The sequence below is a fragment of the Haemaphysalis longicornis genome, unplaced genomic scaffold, assembly GCF_048455015.1.
Source record: "Haemaphysalis longicornis isolate Haplotype H1 unplaced genomic scaffold, Haemaphysalis longicornis Haplotype H1 scaffold_4, whole genome shotgun sequence".
NCBI lineage: Eukaryota > Metazoa > Arthropoda > Arachnida > Ixodida > Ixodidae > Haemaphysalis > Haemaphysalis longicornis.
The window spans coordinates 155,703,595-155,724,355 of record NW_027526361.1 but is presented as its reverse complement, the minus strand read 5'-3'; the positions used below and the strand labels follow the sequence as shown (position 1 = coordinate 155,724,355).

The following is a 20,761-nucleotide window of genomic DNA, read 5'->3' as shown; positions in this document are numbered from 1 at the left end:
CCTTCATGCTTGAGCCGCTTTAGTAGAACTAGGAATCACTGACAGGTCATTTCAACAGGTATACCCCGCTGCAACAGGTGAAGGGCTGACTTTGAATCACTGAATTTTGCGACTTTTTGCCTTTCAAACGAGGCAGTTGGCACGACGCAGCTTCTATGGCAACACACTCAATCGCTGTAGATGAAACCAAAGGTGTCACCCTGGCAGCCCACGAAATATTCAAACTGGGTATGAAAAAAGCCGCCGCGCACACTCCCCTTTTTGCGTCAACCGACCCATCAGTGTATATGTGCAGAGAGTCCCCGTATTCCCGTTCCAAATGCTCCAGCACCAGTGATCGTGCTTCAGCAATAGGTGTACAACGCTTCGAGCGCATATGAGGGATGTTCAATGCACAATCCACACTCTCGTGGGACCAAGGCGGGTCCTACCCCACACCCCATCACAGGGAACCGGCCTTGGGGAGCTAGGACCTGGCGGTGCAGGAAACTCTCACCGCACGGGCACTTGCGGTCGCCGAAGCCGTATGGGCTTCGGCCCCCCCCCCAAATCCCAGCTGTAAAATAAAGTGGTTTTCTCTCTCCCTTCTCCACGCAAGCACCACGACGGCTGAAGAGACAGCCATCGCTCTAGCAGCGACCACGGCTTCCTCTAACTACGTGGCAATCCTCACAGATTCGCAACAGGCTTGCCGCAACTACTGTACAGGCCGCATCTCTCCCTCAGCGCTGAAGATACTATCCGCAATCAAGGATCCCCCTCACATCCAAATTGTATGGACACCAGGCCATTCTTCCCTCGAGGGAAACGAGGCGGCACACGCCGCTGCCCGCGCTCTTACATTCCGGGCGTTTTCGTCGACGGAAGAGGACCTTTCCGAACGCTCCATCTATCCCCCGGTCCCTCCCCGATACACTGAAATCCTATATCATTATCGCCAACTGCGGCTTTAATACTCTCCTCCTCACCCATCCCTCAGCACACAGGCGGCTCGCATTTGGCGTCGACTGCAGACCAACACATTCTACAACACCACGATACTCCACTACATCTCTCCCTCCACTTACCCCTACAACTGTCCTTCTTGCTCCGTCCCAAACACTATCCCAGAGGCAGCTGACAGAGCATGCGGTTCAAGATCAAGGCTTCGTGCAACTTGACCATAGACGCTGGGTGATTCCCCACGTCACACCGGCAATTCTCCGTAGTACATTAAGTTTGGGCGCCACAGAGGAAACCATAGAGTCGACGGCCTTTCGCCAATTCAAACTATGGTCGAGAACAATTCTAGAAATTGTACATGAGTAGCTTGGCGGATGGGGATGCCATTCAGTTGTATCCTTAGACGCGCAGACCTGCGTAGTACACCAGGAAATAGAACAAAACACCATTTTTCCTGTGATAGTGCCAGCCCTAGTTGAAAGATACGCTTGAACAGACGAAACAGCATGTTGTGCTATTACAACCAATCGCTTTGTCTCGTATCCGGTGAACCAGATGCAGATGTCATCCGCATATATTGACATACGAGCTTTTGACCGATGATTCTTCAGCGTAGAAGGCAGGGCTGCCATGGCTACATTGAAGAGAATAGGCGACAGAACACTGCCCTGGGATACGCCTTGTACTACAGTTCTTTTTGAACTAAAAACATTCTCTATCCGCCCCTGCATGAAGCGGTCGGTCAAGAAGACTCGAATGAGGCGAAGTAGGTGTCCTGTCCCCTCGAGTTCTTGCAGATGACTCAAAATAGCTCTCTGCAAGACAGAGTCGTATGTCTTAGCCACATCAAGAAACACAGCAACGGTGGGCAAGCCATATGCTCACACTAAACTTTTTACACCCTTTTAGCCAAAAAGGGTGTAGAATAAGTAGAAAAAAGGTGTTGGGAGGCCTTTACACCCTTTTTCTTGAGTCTCAACACCCTTTACCGAGCTGTACGCCCTTTTTGTTTGAAAAAAAGGGTGTTGATCAACTTCAACACCCTTGGTTTTTCTTAGGGTGTTGAAAGGGTGTGGAAAAGGTGTTCAGCTGTTCATTGAATAAGGCCATGTTCGGATGCATAATAGCACTGTAAAGAAGAAGACATCCTCTCATATACTCCTCTACTCGCAAGAAATTTCCAAACGCAAAAAAAATAATTGCTCCTATCCAATGATCGCTCGTTTCCTTATTCGGTGCACCACATGCCCCAAGTTTAGCTTCGGCGCGTGAAACACCAATTTGAACCTTAAAAATTAAGAAGACTGTAGTCGTGTGGCGAAAAGGATGTTTACCAACTGCAACACGCTTGGCTTTCTATAGGTTGTTGAAACGGTGTGAAATAGGTGTTCAGTTGCAAAAAAAGAACAGCGGAGCTGGGGGTCGACCTAGTTTCTTCCGGTGTTGCTAAGTTTTGTTATGTTTGCTAAGCTTTACAATGTTCTTGCTAAGCCAGGATGCCCGCTCAGGGATGAGGCCAAACTTACCGGATTTTACAAGGCTGTTCCAGTGTTCCCCCCTTCCCCCCCTCCCCATTTCCAGGAGATCCAAGAGGGAAACAAGGTAGGTCGGCCCCCAGCGTTGCTGTTTCTCCAGCCTTGCACCACTATTACAAGCTGCGCGAATTTTTTTACCTTTTAGAATACAAAAAAAGACTAGTACCTTTGAAATGGTACAGTAAGAGGTGCGGATACGCATACGCCCCTTGTGCTCACACTCTAACAAGCTCGAAAGCCGACTTCACTGTTATAATACCCTATCTGCGGTGGTGCACCCTTTACAGGTGCCCCAGTTCTTTTTCTTTGTATTTTTTTGCTAATGCCACCGAAACTACCTCCTGAAGCTTAAAGAGCTTCAGTGGTAATAAATTATGCCAATTCATATTGCTGGAAACATCGTGAGGTACAACCCCCCCCCCCCCGCCCGCTTGTAGAGAATGTTCAGTCCACCCGTGTAAACAGGTACAAAATGCCTCCAAAATTGGAGGTGTCTTCACCTTTTTTCTTCGTTATCGGTCTTTTCTTACACATTTTTTTCTTTCCGCCCTTTTTCTTAGTTTCGAACACCCTAATTTGTAGCTTTACACCCTTCTGGGACAAAGGGTGTTGAAATATTGAACACCCTTTTTGAAGGGTGTTGAGGTGGCAGGGAAGATTTGTATGGTATTTAATAAAATTCTATAAGTTACGGATCAGAAAAACTACCGCGTAATTAAAAAGTTTTTGCAAATCCGCGTGTTTATTTGTATATTCTCGTAGTAAAATCCATAATTCCAAAATAAGCGCTAAAATATCAGTTTTTTGCGACAAGCCCACCGACTCCATCTGGGGGCTTTCCTCTGCTGGGTATAAAAGCAAGAACAGCACATGTATTGCTAAGTGAGTATGCACTCCCTGTACCGCTTGCATCCCGTGTTCTAACTGTAACTTGTACGTATTGGCTATTTGTGTTGAATGCTGCGCGCTCCGCCGTTTGACATTGCCTCTGCGCATGCCATAACCTAGAAAAAAGGGGTGTGAGACTCAACACCCTCTTTTTAGGGTGTTGAGCGCCTCAACACCCTTTTTTAAAGGTGTTGAGCTCAACACCCTTTTTTCATCCATACACCCTTTTTTTGCCAAAACACCTTTTAAGGGTGTTAGCCATGGGACAAGATTTTTACACCCTTTTGGGCCAAAAAGGGTGTAAAAAAGTTTAGTGTGTTCCAAGTGGCGGACCAAATCCAGTACAGATCTTGGGCGCTCAGCCGCTGACGGAAGCCGGTCATACAGGCAGGAAGCTTTTTCCGATGCTCTAGCCACCACATCAGTCTGACACAGACTAGCTTTTCGATGAGCCGTGAGACACAAGAAGTAAGCGACACCGGCCTGTATGATGAGAGGTCTGCTGTATCCTTGTTAGGTTTAGGCACCGGTACCACCCGGGCCAGCTTCTACGATGACGGAATGTCGCCTGTCGTCCAAATATGGTTAAAGAATCCCAGGAAGCTATGCTGGGACTCCAATGGCATGTTAAGTAGCATTTGGTTCGTGAAGCCGTCAGGGCCAGCTGCACACCGTTTCCGTAAGCTAGCAAGAACTGCTGGAAGCTCCCTCAGCGTGAATGGGGTATCTATTGCTGAAACTGAGGAGTACGCGCAAGCCGTTGATGCACTACTGCGTAATTGCAGTGACACATCTGTTACGCATGGTGATGTCGAAGATGCGTACACGTCAGCGAACTCCTCAGCCAGAGATGGTAAAGTCTTGCCTTTGATTAGAGCCATTGCCAGAAACGGCTTGACAGGGCGAGTTTTGCCAAGAAGGGAGTTCACCATTCCCCAGATACGTGGCGATGGAGTAAATACACTTAATGTTGCGCAAAATGCAGCCCATTGGTTTCGCCATAGTTTATTTGTGTAACGCTGAATGGCTGAATTTAACCTATTGAAAGTCGTCTTCAATGCCAAATCTTTCTTCCGCTTGAGCTGACGCTCCGCCCTTCTTCGTGCCGCACAGAGGTTTTTAAGCTTTGAGTAAGGGACCGGGAAGTGCTTCGGTATCTTGAGCAGCGTAGTCGCCGCTTTCTTGCTTGCTGTCATGGTGCCTAATAGGTTGCCGGCAGCCGCATCTAATTCCGATCGGTACTTGTCCCAGTTGACAAGCTGGACAATCTGAGAGGCCCGTAATCGATATCCTGCTGCGTCAATAAAGATAAGGTAATGATCACTACCCATTTGGTCTGGCGCCACTCTCCATCCTAACTGAATATCAGTGAAAATCAGGGTTAAGTCAATGGAACTGGTAGCACTAGGAGGCCTGAAGAAGGTTGGCGTTCCATCATTTGCAACACAGAGGTCCAGCCTATCAATGGCGTCTGCTAGATATTTTCCTCAAACGTCTGTCGCTTTATCACCCCACAGAATATTCTGGCATAACTTTACATTTTACAATAATGTGCCTGAGTGCTCCTAGCTGCTGGCAGAATCTGCATCGGGCTGAATATTGGCTTGGGGACATTAGGTTAAGTCGGGTGTGATGAGGATATGTAGTTGATTGAAGAAGTCGTAGAGAGAGATCAAACTTCATGGGGTTCTGGTGGGCCTGGAATGCATTCAGGCGGGTATTCCGCAGGTGTCAGGGCCCCGCACGTGGGCAGTGTGCCGGGCGAGGTGAGGCCAAAGGATGGGGCGAAGGTCAGGCGGAGGAGCGACCCAGCTTTCCCATGAGTATGGAATGTGGGATGGTAAAATGTGTGAATGAAGAAAGTGAGGTGATCGCGTGGCGCGAGGACAAGTCCAGTATGTGTGGTTAACGCCGGGAAAGGCACCACACACTTGACAGTGGAGAGTGCCATCCCGGTCCAATATATAGTGGAGAATTAGGTCACAAGGGAGGGAGCGAGTCTGAGTCTGGCGGATGTAAGTGCCTTCGCGGCGTGTAAGATCAGAAGTGGGAGGAGGAAGATTGTGGCGGGAACTGCCAAGGTCCTTCAGCTGTTGACTCTGAACCCTGCGATGCATGGGCGGCGCGTTCTTCTTTAGGGCTGTAGTCGCAGGGCAGGGTTTAGATTCGCACAAGCAAGGGCATGATCCCTTTCATTACCTACAACTCCCTGGTGTCTGGGGACCCATTCTAGAAAGACGTGCAGGTGACTGTGGGCTGCCATGTAGCATGCCAGTTCGTGATGAATGTGCGCAGGTAATGAGTTAGTTGCGAATTCTCAGAGGGCTACTTGACTATCCCTGCGGATGGTAATTTGGTCAGTTGAATGGGTTTGCAGCATGATCGTATCGGCTATGGCTTGAATTTCAGTAGCTGTAGAAGAAGGTACGTTACAATGTTGATGGATGATATTTTCACTTGGACCTACCGCGACAGTTGTGGATATGTTGTCGGTAAATGTGGCGTCTGTGTAATGTGTGTCTTATGATGGTCTGGAAAGATGAGGGCTCTGCTTCGAGCCTGCCGGAGCCTGAAGACGGGTCCATGTTACGCGGGATGGACTTGACCGTTATTCTAGGAAGTGTGTCCAATGGTGGAGAGAGAGAGAGAACAAACTTTATTTTCCGCAGGACCTAAGTCCAGGTCCTAATTTCAAAGTTCAATTCACCGGATCCACGTAGTACTCCAGAATGTCCGTGCGGATCTGGTGCACGTGTTTGTAGAGAGCTTCCTGGGCAGCCTGGATGTTTACTGTCGGCGGGGGAGACAACCAGAGCTCCCAGAAGGTGATGGAGGCGAGGGATGGGTCAAGTGATGGCGGGGTGCAGTCCCAATAAGAATGAGGGATGGATGGGTAGGAAGAACAGGTGGGACAGGAAGGATGACCAGGGCGCCGATAGATGCGTTGAAGAATGTTATGGGAGGGGAGTGAAGAGGTTTGAGCCTGCCGAATGAGGCACGCAGCCTCACGAGTTAGACGGGAACTGGGGGGTGGGTACAGAGTACGTGATAGGCGTTGGTCATTTAATTGGTAACGGCGGGAAGCGCGGTGTTGAGTACGAACCGTCGGCGGGTGGTACAAGGTTGGCCAGGACATGGGCGGACCCGGGAAAGGTACTCGGGTGAGCGCGTTTGCTAAGGCGTTTCCGCACATGCCAGCGTGGCCAGGAACCCAAACCAGTGTGAAGCGGGGCCGAGGATTCAGTGCAAGTATCGGAGTGACGAATTCAGTAGTGTGTGGGTGAGTCTCATGGTGAGCGAAATTACGAAGGGCTGACTGACAGTCGGAGAAGATATATACTGGCGTGCTGGTAGGAACAGTAAGAGTAGCGTGCTCTATTGCAAGGGCAATGGCGTATTCTTCGAGAGAGGTCGAACCCGGTGGGGAAAGAAAGGAAAGCGTGGCAGTGTCTAAAGAAGGGAGTTGGAGAAATGAAGCCGTGCCCGTTGAGTTTGAGGGGATGTCGCTGGCGTCAGTAAAGTAAACGATGGAACCATGGGAGAGTAGAAAATTAATTCGTCTGGAGAGGGCCTGAGCGCGCAGTGCATGACGAGCAGGATGTCGATCAGGGTTCATGCTGCGGGGCAAAGGCTCAACCCGTAAATTAGTGAAAGTCGCCCAAGGAGGGTGCTCCGGTGGTATGGGGGGTAGTTGCGAAGTGGGGTAGTTAAGTGTATTGAGAATAGCACGACCTTGGGCAGAAGTCTGCAGGCGTTCGAGTTGGGCCTGGCGATGGCACGCAATGCGTTCTTCAAGAGTATTATATATCCCTAATTCCAGAAGGGTGGCGCTGGCGGCGTAGGGGGGTTCTCCCACAGCGATACGGTAAAGTGTGCGGAGGGAGGCCTCGAGGGACGAGAGCTGAGATGGCGAGGGTTGCAAATACGGAATTGTGTATAGTATACGGGACATAACAAAAGCATCGATGATGCGGAGCAGGTGATGCTCGTGTAGTCCAGCTCTTCGGTTGGCGACCCGGCGGAGGAGATGGGATAGCTGAGTGATCTGATTGTGAAGTGTGCGCAGAGTCGGTACAGAGCTGCCCGCATAATGTAAGGTGAGACCGAGAATCCGAAGGGTGTCAACGTGCGGTATAAGGCTGCCAAAAATTTGTACCTGAGGGTCCGGGGCTACTCCACGCTTGTTACTGACTACGAGTAGAGCGGATTTTGAAGGCGAAATAGAGAGGCGGAGGTTTTTTTGGTATAGGAGATAAGTGAGATGTCGCAAACCCTATATCAGCCACGATGTCGGGGCCTTGAGTTGGCGTTGTAAGCCTGTGCTGTTGACAAGTGATGTGCATGGATACTTTTTCCTCAAGAGTATTGTAGAGGGCCGCGTCGGCAAAGAGATCGTTTGGGGCGTACATGGGCACACCGAGCTCTCTTCGTAGGCATTTCCGGATGGCGATCTACAATTTGTTTTCAGTTTTCGTAAGTTTAACATAGGAAAGGGCTCTGGAAAAGATTGTTGCTTTTACTGTCTTGCGAAGCTCGTGTTCTTTGAGGCCTGTGTTGTGGCGGGTGACTCGACGAAGCATGTTATTGAATAAATTGATCTCATTGATACTACTTTTGGTCCATACTGTGCTCTTCCCATCTTGTTGCCATTTAAAGACGAGGATGCGAATGTGTAGACGTCGGGGGATTGGATAGCCGTTGACAGTGAGGTTGATGAACCCGCTGCGGTGGCTCCGCGGCTAAGGCGTTGCGCTGCTGAGCACGAGGACGCGGGTTCGATTTTCGGTCGCGGCGGCCGCTTTTCTGATGGAGGCTGAAAGCAAAAATGCCCGTGTGTACGAGATTTCGGCGCACGTAAAGATCCCCAGGTGGTCAAGATTAATCCGGAGCCCTCCACTACGGCGCGCCTCATCGCCTGCTTTGCGTCGGCGTGTTAAACCCTACAATCAATCAGTGAGGCTGATGAGGGAGCAATGGAGGTCTGTCTGTTTATTGGTCTGATTAAGAACAAGGTCGTATTCTGATTTTTCTGGGGAGCATTCCAAGCCCACGAATTTTGCTTGAGCTTGAATTATATCCAAGCCATCCTGGAGGGTACGCCCCTGAAAACCCGGACTGCCAAGCTCCAAATTGTGATATCGTCGGCATAAATGGCATGACGGAGATCAGGAACCAAAAATAATTGGGGGCAGGTTTTTCATAAATTAAACAGAATGGGCGATAGGATGGAGCCTTGAGGCGTACCACGGCGTATGGAGGAGGAGGCTGACGGTTGGTTGTCGGGTCGAATGATCCGGGCAGTGCGATTGGATAGAAAGTGTGATATAATTGGAAAGGCGTGTGCAAAGACCAGTTTCCTGAAGGATTTGGAGGATCGCGTCATGGGCAACGTTATCGAAAGCCTTTTTCTTATCCACGTCGACGATAGTGCGGAGTTGGGCGGTGCTTGGGATTTCAAACATCTCTTCTCTAATACGGAAGCGCTCTGTATTGGGTGCTGACATGTTTTCGGAACCCAACAAAGGTGTGGGGGAAGTGGTTCCCGTGCTCTAGATGCCATTCGAGGCGAGTGAGAACCATTTTTTCTATTAATTTTCCAATACAGGAGGTTATCGATACAGGGTGGAGGTTTGTCGTTGTAGTTGCTGGTTGCCGGGTTTGGAGATGAGGGTGACGTGGGCCTCTTTCTATTCTGGCGGCAGACTTCCAGAAAGCCACACAGGATTGATAAGTCATAGAGTTGTTTCCCGATCCTTTGTGTGGCTTGGGTGTGGGAGTGCGAATGTTCTCCTACTAAGCCTGTAGTGCTGAGTAATCTCTTGAAATGTAGTGATGTGGGGCAAGCTCTACCGTACCCTCCAGGGCCTGGATGGTCAGTACGCGGGCCTGTTGGTGGGCAAATTTGGTGAGCACCCTTCGGTTGGGGGATCGGTTTGATAATATTTTATGTGCTAGAGGGTCCACTCATCCCGATTGGTAACATCGGTACGCTTCTTGAGAGTCCGTGATGATTGTACGGGCACCTGAGACCGCGCGCCTGCGAGACTGTGCGCTTTTATAGGGTTCATTTTTCTGTTTTTGGTACGACGGCTGGCTATGTATTTTCATATCGCTTCAATAGATGTTTAGCTAAAGTTCGTTGCTTGTCCTGTATTTCTTTTCCCACCGTGCTGGTTGTTTTCTGCGGCAAATGTTTAGAACTAGAGTCCCTGTAAATTTTCACGCGTGAACGAGTCTGCGCTAACATGCAAACCATTCATTTATATCCGCCACGGCGCCGTTCTCGTCCTTACGCCGACACGCACTGCGGAGTACGAGTTTATACATTTCGAAACGACATTATTGAGTCCTAGGAATGAGCGCTGTTCATTTTTACTGTGCCTTCTTAATGCTCCATTTAATAATTTAAATAAAACCGCTTCTTCGCCATACCCTGTGCACAAACCCATGTATTTTTGTTCGTTTCTCCCGGTAACATATAGGTGGCGACCTCTGTAGGACGACCTTCTCGCCGATGGCGGCGCCACCTCCCGAGAACAGAAACTTCGAACACCCTGAATAGCCGTCCTTCCCTTTTTTTCTTCGTCACGGATGTCACGCCCTTTATCAGACGAATCTTCACCGCCAGCGAAGCAGATGAATGCATGAAATCTTTGCTGCAATTACGAAATACTCGTAATACGTGAATCGTAGTTAGAGGAATATAACAAATAGGTTATAAATGTGGATCAAGCATCCGTTGTGCAATTTCTTACCTAGATGTTTACGAAAAAAAATAGGAGGCGATTGATTTAGGCGTTTATTTACGTCTATCAAAGGACGAAAGGTGACGCAAGTAAATTGACATTTGCAGTGTAAATGCATTTCTATTCTTTAGTTCTACCGGCAAAAAAGTATTTCAAACGAAGAAACCAATAAAGCTGTAGATAGATAGCGTTAAAAGGTCGAATAGAAGTTGCTCATGCTGTTTACATCACAGTAGTGCTGTTCCAAAATGCTTGAAAGCAAGTGTGAAGTTAGCAGGAAAATAGAACGAAAATCTTAAGTCCGGCTACCAGTCCTAAGGTTACGCTGCTTGGAAGGCACTTCAAAAGAAACCTCCCAGACGGCTGCATTTCCCGTAGAAAGCTACACAATCGTACTTATCATAAATAAAGTGGCCGGTTGTAATCACGCCACTGCGCCGCCCAGAGCGACGACGTCATCTGCAGGCGTGTTCGCCGTGGGTCTGTGGTACTTAATCATTTTGAGGAGCGCGTGCTCGAGCGTCACTTCGGTAAGAAAGACGTCGTCGGCGTAGGCGGCCATCTGATCGCGCAAGTCCCGCACCCTGAGCACGAGCTGACTCCAGGGGGCGGACGGCGTGACCGAGTACTCGAGCTTGTGCCCGAGCCGGCCGTTGTAGGCGGCGGTATTAAACGCCTGGAGCACGAGCAGATGCACTCGCTTCAGCACGTCCACGTCGGCGGCAGTGGCCAGCTTGAGTTCTACGAGGAGCACGGTGCCGGCGCAGAGCCGCTCCTGCAGCTCGCTGGTGTTGCCCAAGAACTGGAACTGTCCGTCCCGCATCACGGCCAGGCGGTCGGACATGACCACGCAGTCGCTCACGCTGTGCGTGACCACAAGCACGGCCGTCTTGACCAGCTGCCGCATCAACAGGATGGTGCGGTAGATCTTGCGCTTGGACTCCAGGTCGAGCCCCGTGGCCGGGTCGTCCAGCAGCACGAGCGGCGAAAGCCCGATGACGGCGATGGCCACTGCCAGCTTGCGACGGGTCACGGCGCTGCGGTTGCGAAGGAACGATTACCATCCGCGCTGCGCATGCGCAGTGTGAGAAACTCCTCGTGCATGCGACCTAATGTCATAAACAATGGGGTAGGGTGCTTTGTGCCGTGGGAATAAATGCTACATGCCCAGTCGTGGATTTGAATGAGCAGAACCGGAACATTCCTAGCCCAAGAAATTGCCACAATAGGTGCCTAATGCAGTGTTTCATTTGCTGCGCACTGTTTCGTTTGTATTGCGTACACGTGAGTAACACCCGATGGCCTGCCAAAAATTGATAGTGAATCACCATACGGTGCCGTGATTCCCGTTCTTGACATTAGACTAAATTCTAAGCATTAGACAATTTTTAAGGTAAATTTTTGATCAGGAATAATTCTTAATAAAACAATAAAATGGCAACTGACGCGAAGAGCTGGCAGCAGTGTTCGCAGCACCGAATCAGCTAGGTAGCGCAAAAAACATGGCTTTTTACCAACGATGTTACGGTGGTGCCATTGCTACGCGAACAACCTAACTGTTCGGTGTTGCCGATAAAGGAGGGGAATCCGGTATGCGCCGACCGAACGTTTAGGCGTATACCCAACGCCGACTGAATGTATGCGCTACCCAAAGTTCTCACGCCCGCAAGAAGGATAAGCAGCTGGAGATGCAATGAGTTTTTACGTTTGTTCCCTAATGAAAAACCATGTAGAATGTAATAAGGATATGATATAAATTCATAGCTGTCTATGCCCATATCATATCTTCTCGGTCATTATAAACCTTAATGCAGGGTTACATGTGTGCCAGAAAATTGTTATGAAACCAGCCCTTGATTTAGTGAAAGAATATTTATACAGCGATAGGTTGAATCTCTTAGCGGTGATAAAAAGACTACAGAGCTACATTGTTCCATACTGATGCACATATTGCCCTCGTAGGTTATAAATGCTTACGCAAGCATCAACGTAATTTGTTGCATCGGCTCTAAATGTAACTTATGTGATATATAATTTAACATCTAAAACAGTGCATGAAATGACTCTGCGTGTGCATAAACGGCTGATTCCTCTGAACCCTTTTCCTTCATCTGTCTATGCATGGCGATGTACTGCAGATACGTTGTACACTTTATAAATTTCACTTGCTAGCTATAATGACCAGAACAATGTCCAAAATGAAGCCATTATCTAACCCAATGTTTAACGCCCCCTGGCTGTTTAAAATTGAGAATTGAGCACTTATGCAAGGCATATATACCCCACGTTGGGAAAATCTAATCAAATACCATGTTAGGCTGACTAGTTTATGACTAGAAACTGAAGATTGAGTAACGCACATGTTTTTGACCAGAACGAAGCAGAGAGTACATAATACAAGCGCTGAAGTTGGAACTCAGCGCTTGTGCTGTGTACTCTGTTTAAATAGAATGAAGATTATAAAGCACCCAAAAGATGCGCGCTATTTAATCTGAAGGTGAAGGGGTCACAGAAAATTTGCTGTGGAGGTTTGACCATCTTCAGACTGCAGAAGGCTTGGTTATGCAGAACTATGTGCTGATATGGTCAACTACTTTATACTGTAAATAACTAAACACTTACTCGCAGTCTCACACATGTGCACACAAAAAAACCACGCCAGAAACAGTGCACTTCCGAGTATTTACATTAAAGCGGATTCCCATATATATGTACGTATAATAAAATTGTTTTCATTTGCTATAATATACGCTGTTTTTAAGTGTACCGACAAGAAAAATGAAGAAATAAAAACCAAAATGACAGCAAACCATAATATACCACCGTATAAACCGGAATATAGGTCGAGTTTTTTTCCAAAAAAATCCACACAAAAGTCATCCCTCGTCTTATATAGCGGTCATTGGCAGAATGTAAATCGTTGTCTGGCAACAATGTGCAAGCGTAGTCCGTCGCCAATCGCCATTCGTGTCGGACTGCTCTCTCGCTCTATCAGGCCTTTATTTGATTTCGCTTTTCTCTAGTTTTTCGTCTTTTACTCGTCTATTACGCGTGCGTGCGTACATTTCTGTACGTCTCTGTTCCGAGATAAGTGGCGGCAGTCGACGCCAGTTCACCGCGGCGTTTAAGCTGGCGGCGATTGCGTCACCGAGCAGAATGGGAATATGGCGGCGTAACGCCAGTTAGGCGTTTCAGAGAAAAGTGTGCGGTACTGGCGGAGCCAGAAAGCTAGGCTGTGCGCGTGCAACCCCCGAAACCGGTCGTTCTGTGGACGTCAAGCGGTGCACCCCGAGTTGGAGAACAAAGTGGCGGACTTCGTCCGGGAACTTCGCTCGCGATCGCTCCGGAGGCCATGCGCGGACCGGCTCCGCGAACTGTACAATGAGTGGATAGCCGGCGACAACAAAAAGACCTGTACGGGCCGGTTGCAACCGTGTCAAGCTGGGTGTCCTTCTCTGGGCAGTCGCTGCCCGACGACATGGATACACGAGTGTTCAGGAAGTGCTCCATCAGCAACGCGCCTGATGGCATGGAAGATGACAGTGCGAAGCAGTCATCCTCGGGCGACTCTGAGAGCTCGGACGAGTGACTTCGGCAGGCATAGTGAGTGGCAGTGACAGACGGGCGTCGAAAATAAATATATACATTGTGAGTGCGCTTCTGTGCCAAATTATTTTTTTTTGTCAACTTTTCCCACCTCAAGGTAGGGGGTCGACCTATATACCGGGTCGACCTATAATCCGGTTTATACGGTACACGCGAGAGGTCGTTCATTCTATCGAGCACAAGCACGGGTCATAAGCACTGGTTGAAAAAATTCCTTGCTTTCTTGCTTTGCTAAATTATCACTGAGGAACTAAGCTAAACTTTGTTCTCTCAATGGCAGTCAAGTACCTAAAACATAATGAAAGTTTTCTAACGCGCACCAATGCTACTAGTACATAATCTGAGCAGTAAAAAAAAATGCTTACAGGAATTTCAATGTAGAACTTCACTAAAATATTAAAACTGCCGTAAAGCAGGATCACTTATGGCACACGGGAGCTAGAGCAGAGCAAAAACATGAAGTGTGGGCTAAACGGAAACCGGATCACTACAAGGTTCAAGCAAAGTGGCAAAGTCACTAAGTGGAGTTGTCATTAGGCAAAGTTTGTAAGTGAACGAGTTGGTCACGTTGCAACGTAGGAAGCAGCGTGAACAGACGGATTGTATTAAAAGGAGAAAGACGTTGAAGAATTAGTAACCGGGCCTTGGTTGTCCATATAAATATTATAGATTTTTTTATTAGCGTAAGGTAAGTTCTTGTATTCTCATCCATTCCTATCATCTGTGTATAGGAAAAAATGGCACTTCCCAATACAATACCGTCACGAGTCAGGCTTTCGTGTGCTTGCATGCAAATACGCGTGGAATTCAAATCAGTTTTTAAGTCCCAAAGAGTATTAGGTCAATTCCAAATGAGTGTGCTGCTGTCGAGATACAAACATCCTGAAACCCAAATAAAAATAGCCGGGGCAGCCAAGTTTGTCACGAAAAAAAAATTCATCTCAATTTGTGCATCGTGGTGTGGTATGAAGTATATTTTTAATTCGCGTGCTCTTCCCGTTTTTATAGGTGAATTTATATACCGCTGAACATGTTCTTGGTTATTTTGCGAATATAAATCGTCGTTTTAGTACTACTGTTCACATATGATGACATACAAAATCTCTACGGATTTCAAGCATACGTTGGAATTTGCGTGACGCGAAGCTTGTAGTAGATTCGAACCGTGTGTTATAAAAACTGTGCAGGGAAGTTGAAGTTTCACGTTTGAAATAACGGAACAGGTGCCGTAACATATTTCGGTTGAATTGAGCGGGCATGGGGCGTTTTGAACCGAGCGTAATAGGGCTGGCCACAATTTTCAGCTGCGTGTGCATAGAGGAACAGTCTGCTGGCGCGTGTTTACGTGCCCCTTTCGCACGCACGGGCAGCGCGCTCTTCAAAAAAAAAAAAAAAGAAAAAGCTCCAAGCGCACAGCAACGCACAAAGTGTGAAAGGCTGCACAGTGGCGGTCGAGATACGCGCAGGCTTGCATTATCTGGTGGTTTTTGTAAAAAAAACCTCTAAAGGGTCTTTTTATGGTGGTCCTCGCAATGCCCCGGTGGTGAGGGGGTACGAACTATGCAAGGCTGTGCAGCGGCACCGGCCGAGATACACGGAGGCTTGCGCTATCTCAGGCAGGGCGCCTGCCACATGTGTGAGCAACATTACAGCAGCAGCAGCAGCCCCAGCAAAATGGGGGAGGAGAGGCAAAGAAAGGATCGGTTTAAAAAGTATTCGACTTCGTAAGCTAAGTGTCTTGCTAGTTTCTTTCCTCACTTGCTTTTTTCCCAGCTACCTTGCTTACTTAACTCTCACTGGCTTTCTTGCAACAATTCTTGATTTTTCCTCGCACACCATGCACTACGCCAGTGTCTCAAAGAAACGTTACTTGATCTCTCAGTGGGCTGAGAATGAAGATCACCCCAACTTTCTTCCACAACTATCCAAAAGTCAACGTACCACCAGCCTTCTTTGACAAGCAAGGTGTGGCAAGCGTGTAAAAAAAAAACGAGTTCACCACGCATACAAGCGCCTGCAGCGCATGCGCACTCGCCTGCAGGCGTCAACTTTCATGTCGATGCTCTGAGTGAGGTTCAAGAGGAGCGAAACGTGCTCTAGGAGCGGCTCGACGTCCGCGGCCTGGATGCCACGAATGCTGGCGTACAGCCGCAGCGTCTGGCGCACCGTGAGGCGTCCCAGCACGCTGTCGTGCGTGGGGCAGATGCCGATGCGCTTCTGCCACTCGGCCACGTTGTCCAGCGACGTCTCCCCGCTGACGACCGTCCCCGATGTCGGTTCCAGAGTGCCGGACAGCAGGCTGAGCAGCGTCGTCTTTCCGCAGCCGCGCAGGCCGACAATGGCGAACGACTCGCCGGGATTCACGTGGAAGGAGAGGCCCCGAATCACGGGCACCCCTCCCACCTCCTTGTTCAAACCGACGACCACAAGCGGGGTCTTGTTCCGCGGTTTTAGAGCCATACTCTGCACTAGCCTGCAAGGGGACAAGAAAACCGGTTATGTTTAAATAGCAGTTCGGCAGGGTATTAAACTTTGCAACATCAATTCGCCCCTGGAGAGCGCTAATAGGAATTATTTTAACCCGGTGTACTCTAAATAACTGGAGAGGTGAATATTGCTCTAAATGACGGAAGTTTGCAGGTGTGCTTGATATCAAGCACATGCAGAAATTTTGAATGCTCTTGTACTTAACCATTAAATGATCTAAAATGACGCATTAGTTTATGAGTATTGGTGAACTGAGAATGGGCACATACAAACACAGCTAATCTAACCCCTATAACAGAATCCCCAAAAATAATACAAACAAAATGAGTAGCCATATCATACAAACGGCGTCTTTGATGCGGATGTAAGATGGCCAATGAAACAGCATACTGCGTAGCTTCAATGGTTACACACTCAAGCACGCAAGGAGACTACAACGCACATCCGCTGGTTCCCCGCACACGTGGGGGGCATTGCGGGTGGCACCGTCAACCGCAACGAGGAGGCGGACGCATCGCACGCGAGCTCGCGCACCGTGCGGTGCCCCCCTGCCCATCGTCTGCGGCGGAGATCATGGAGCCCCTGACCAACTACGGGGACATCCTTCACTGGAATCGTGCGGGAAGACGCGCCCTGCCGCCACCTCACCCGAGGCTCAAGAGGGGCGAAGCCGTCCTCCTCCGTCAACTACAGACTGGATCCGTGCTGACTCCAGCGCTCGCGCGCCACGTGTGCCCTGGAACTTACGAAAGTGCAGTGTGCAGTGTGTGCGCGTTGGTGACTGCAGACCTGGCCCACATCATGTGGGGATGTGGAAGACACAGTGCAGTGGGGAGCCCAAAAGAGCTACCACCGGACATTATAGGACTCGTGAGCTCGCCCGAATACGAGCGGCAACTGCTGGCAGTCCAGCGGCTCGAGGCTGCTCTGGCCCGGCAAAGGCGAAAAGGAGACCCTCCTTCGGGAGGGGACTCGCCGAGTAGCATGAACCGGTGCCCAGGCATAGCTTCGGGGTCTGCTTAGTACATAGACAGGGGGTGGCGAAGCCCTGCGTGGCCTGACCCGCCTCCCCGCCGGAAATTTTCAATAAATGTCATTTTCTCTCTCTCTCTCTCATTCAGACATACAACAGACGCGCGCATGTGGGTGCGCCAATCTAGAAACGCTTGAAGGGATCTGCGTGAAGGATAACACCAATATTCCGAACTGAAATTGCACCGAAGGCACGAAGGAGATGGTTCCTGACTTTCGGTGAAAATACCGGGTCATCTCCACTAACGTGAAACCTGGCCAGGGGTGAAGCATGCAGTATATTCAAAGATTGTAAGTCTCCCAATTGCCACATGGTGCGCGCAGATTGGGCGCCGGAGAAGCGCCAGTGGGACGAGCAATCGCGTGCTTTCTGAGGCAGTGGCGCCGTCTCTTGCGTTGAAACGGGTTTAAGCAATTAAATGAGACAGACTGGCCGCAAGATGTCTTCGTGCCACACGCCGCAGCATGCTCAGAAGTATGCTTTACAGGAGAAAACCTGGCGTTTATGTTATTCATATGATTGAATACGGATTTCCCGTATTTTAAACTACAGGTTTTCCCTCTCAGTTTAGTCCAATCGCCACACAATTTAATTTAAGCGCCAGCCAATGTAATACAAGTGCCAACCAATTTAATCTAAGTGCCAAACAATTTAATCGAGCTGTCGGAAGGTTGTTCAGGGGTGTTTTGTGCGGAATTAGGGACATCTTTACGGGCTTTAATGCACGTGGTGTTATGAAAACATGGTGTTCCTTGATGCCTTATGTGCGAAATATCATATGCGCGCAGCTTAATGGACATTTACTTACACCCGCAAGCCAGGAGAGCGATCTCGTTTGATCGGTTGGTGGCGTGTGGTTATCGTCTGCGAGATCGTCAGAAGTATCATCTACTCTGGTATTGTTACCCAGCCGAATTCTGCGGACGCCTCGTCGCCATCTTTCAAGCAACGCCACAGCCCACTCAGTAATCGTTCGCGCGCTGTCGCCGCACCTTGCCTCATTGATGACATCCTGTGGAGGACCCAGTTTTCCTGAAGTGCCCGAATGAGTTGCCACAGAGAGCCGTGTGGACTGGGATGCTTGTAGTGGCGCGGCTGGATGCACTGAGCTTGGAATCTTTTGCAGGGATTTCGCTGCACGTCCTAGTGAGGCGATTGAGGGCCGAGAGACTGCCCCTCGGCGCACGACAGGTTGTCCTGGCAAGACCTGTGGTCCACGCGCAGGCTGTTCTTCGGCTGTAGCTAGGGGTGCCCTGTAGCGGCGGAGGAAGCCGTTTTCATGCCCCACCAGGAGCAGCAAAAGGACGCAGCCTTCGATGATCATCACCAGCACTTCGACCAGGATTCCGTCGCTGCACGATATACCCGATTGCACGAGCCATTGAAGCTAGGATGCGCGGAGGAATGTTTACGCGTATCTGCAGAGATGCTTATCAGTTCCCCAAAAAGCATCCGTTAGATAACCACGCGTGTTAGCAATGATACGTCAACCTTTCGTAACACGCGAAGCGAAAATGTTCAAAACACGGGTCGTTTTGAACAGTCATGCGTGACTACGTGTGGGTGTTCCAGCCATTCCCCAAAGTACGTATAACGCTATGCTGCCGACAACAGCAGTTTGTCACGAATGCTTGTGAAATGTGTGAGTATACGTAGCACTTTGAAGATTTTCCCTAAACCACGTGACAGGTGACCCTGTGAACATGAACAGTTTTAGCCTGAATGCGGGCAGCCATGCAGATATATATGCATAAAGTTTTTAGCGGTATACGTTGAAACACATGAATAGCAATTTCGAAACATTCAGAAGTTCCAGCGTCACTATTCCAGATTAAAGTTACTGACGAAACATGGGTATCGAATACCTACTGGCTACCATATAGTTCACCGAGGTAGTAATTCTCATGTCGGGAAAGTTACCGTTATCACAAAAGTACGAGCCTACCATCGAGTAGTGAACGAAATGTAAGATCGCGAGTGCCGCTATACGCCTCGAGCGCGGCCTGTAGGGGCGCCACTGAAATCCCCCTAGCGGCCCGTTTCGAAAGCAGCCGCGGGAGTCTCCGTCCCGCTCTTCACTGTCGCCGCTGCTTTTGCGGCACCTTCACGACTGAGATTTACCGTTTGCGGGCGTTTGAAATCTATGTTTATGTGGAGCAGTCACTCTGTTCGCAGATGGGGTGTGTTTACGAGGGTGTAAATGTTTCTGACTCGATCTTAGTATGGTGTATTCGGTCTGTATAAGCGCCAGGTGTATGTCACAAGCCAGCGTCGCGGAACCGGCGTATGCATGGAGCTGATAGTAGTTACACTGCCCTGAAATTTACTAGCGGTGCCTCCGTAACCACCGTTTCCTCAGATGTTCATGCTACGGCTATACACTACTATGTAAATCGGTTTTGTGCGCTTACATAATCAGCGGAGCACTCATATACCGGACAGTACGCCAGTTACGTATGACAATATCATACCTCAGATATTGATCCCCACCATTTACAAGCCAGTGTGTGTTAACTTCGGGAATATTCAACGAAAGTACGATGGATAATGCATAATTGTACTCCCGGATAAGCACACGACAAAGAGTCGTCTTGTCGTGGAGTGAGCGCCCGCAAACATTACTCTGCTAAATAGTACATGCTCCGCGAGCAGCGCGTAGGCGGGCTTAAAATATAATCGGCGTCCGCGACTAAGCACTTCTTCGAAATACGTCATATGGCACAGGGAGCCTGCAGAATAAAGCAGAAACTGAAATCAGAGGGCCTTATCACATACCACTCTTCCAACGGCACGTTTCATTGCTTGTTAACTGCCTATCCTAAGGTCCCTAATTTTAGGGGCCTTAGCCTATCCTGTATTCTTCCAAAAATTCGTCAGCCGAACAATCCGCTGTTCGTTGAAGTTGAAAAACAAAATGCAAGTGAACGCGAGATTTGTGTGCGTGATTACTAAAACGTTCATTGCTTGATTTCGCTCCGCATTTGTACACAGCGTACTGCTGTGTACAAATGCGGAGCATGCACAGCGCACAGGCTTAGCGTCGCGGCATATATTTCATCGCCGCTATCGTTACAGTTGGGAATGACAGTCCCTAACGCAACTTTTCACCATGCTATCACTCCCTTTCTCGTATGTGGAAGTTTGTATCCACGGTGACTGCGATCTAAGCGATCGAGGATCAAAATACCTGCAACCGCCTAGGCCGTTTTTTGCGCGCAGTTGTCGCCACCCTCCGGCCGCTCGCCTCAGCGTGCGTGAACAGGCCGGTGGTGCCGGGACTGACGCCCGCGCACTGCGGGCTGTTATTTGAGCATCGCTTTCAAAATCACAGCTAATGACACCACCTAGCACAAATTTTCACCACAATAACATCCACTTTCGCGAATGTGGAACTCCTTATCCGCGATTAGTCAGATTTTATAAAGTGGCAACAAGGTGTTGCTGCAGCACGGCGGGGGTGTGTGCGGAGCGTTTCTGTGAGCAGTAAACGCTTCATGATTTCCTGCTTCATCCATTTCTAGCGA

General features: G+C 49.2%; 1 protein-coding gene across 1 annotated transcript in view; it reads right to left on the bottom strand.

The window, feature by feature from the left end:
- Nucleotides 1-10,535: 10,535 nt before the first annotated feature.
- LOC144180058 (phospholipid-transporting ATPase ABCA3-like) overlaps nt 10,536-20,761 on the bottom strand; it is a 48,705-nt gene continuing 38,479 nt past the window's right edge. Inside the window, exons 10-11 of the mRNA XM_077708466.1 lie at nt 15,753-16,190; nt 10,536-11,148 (exon numbers count right to left, since the gene is read on the bottom strand). Coding sequence (XP_077564592.1) covers nt 10,536-11,148; nt 15,753-16,190 — 1,051 coding nt within the window. The remainder of the gene's footprint in view (nt 11,149-15,752; nt 16,191-20,761) is intronic.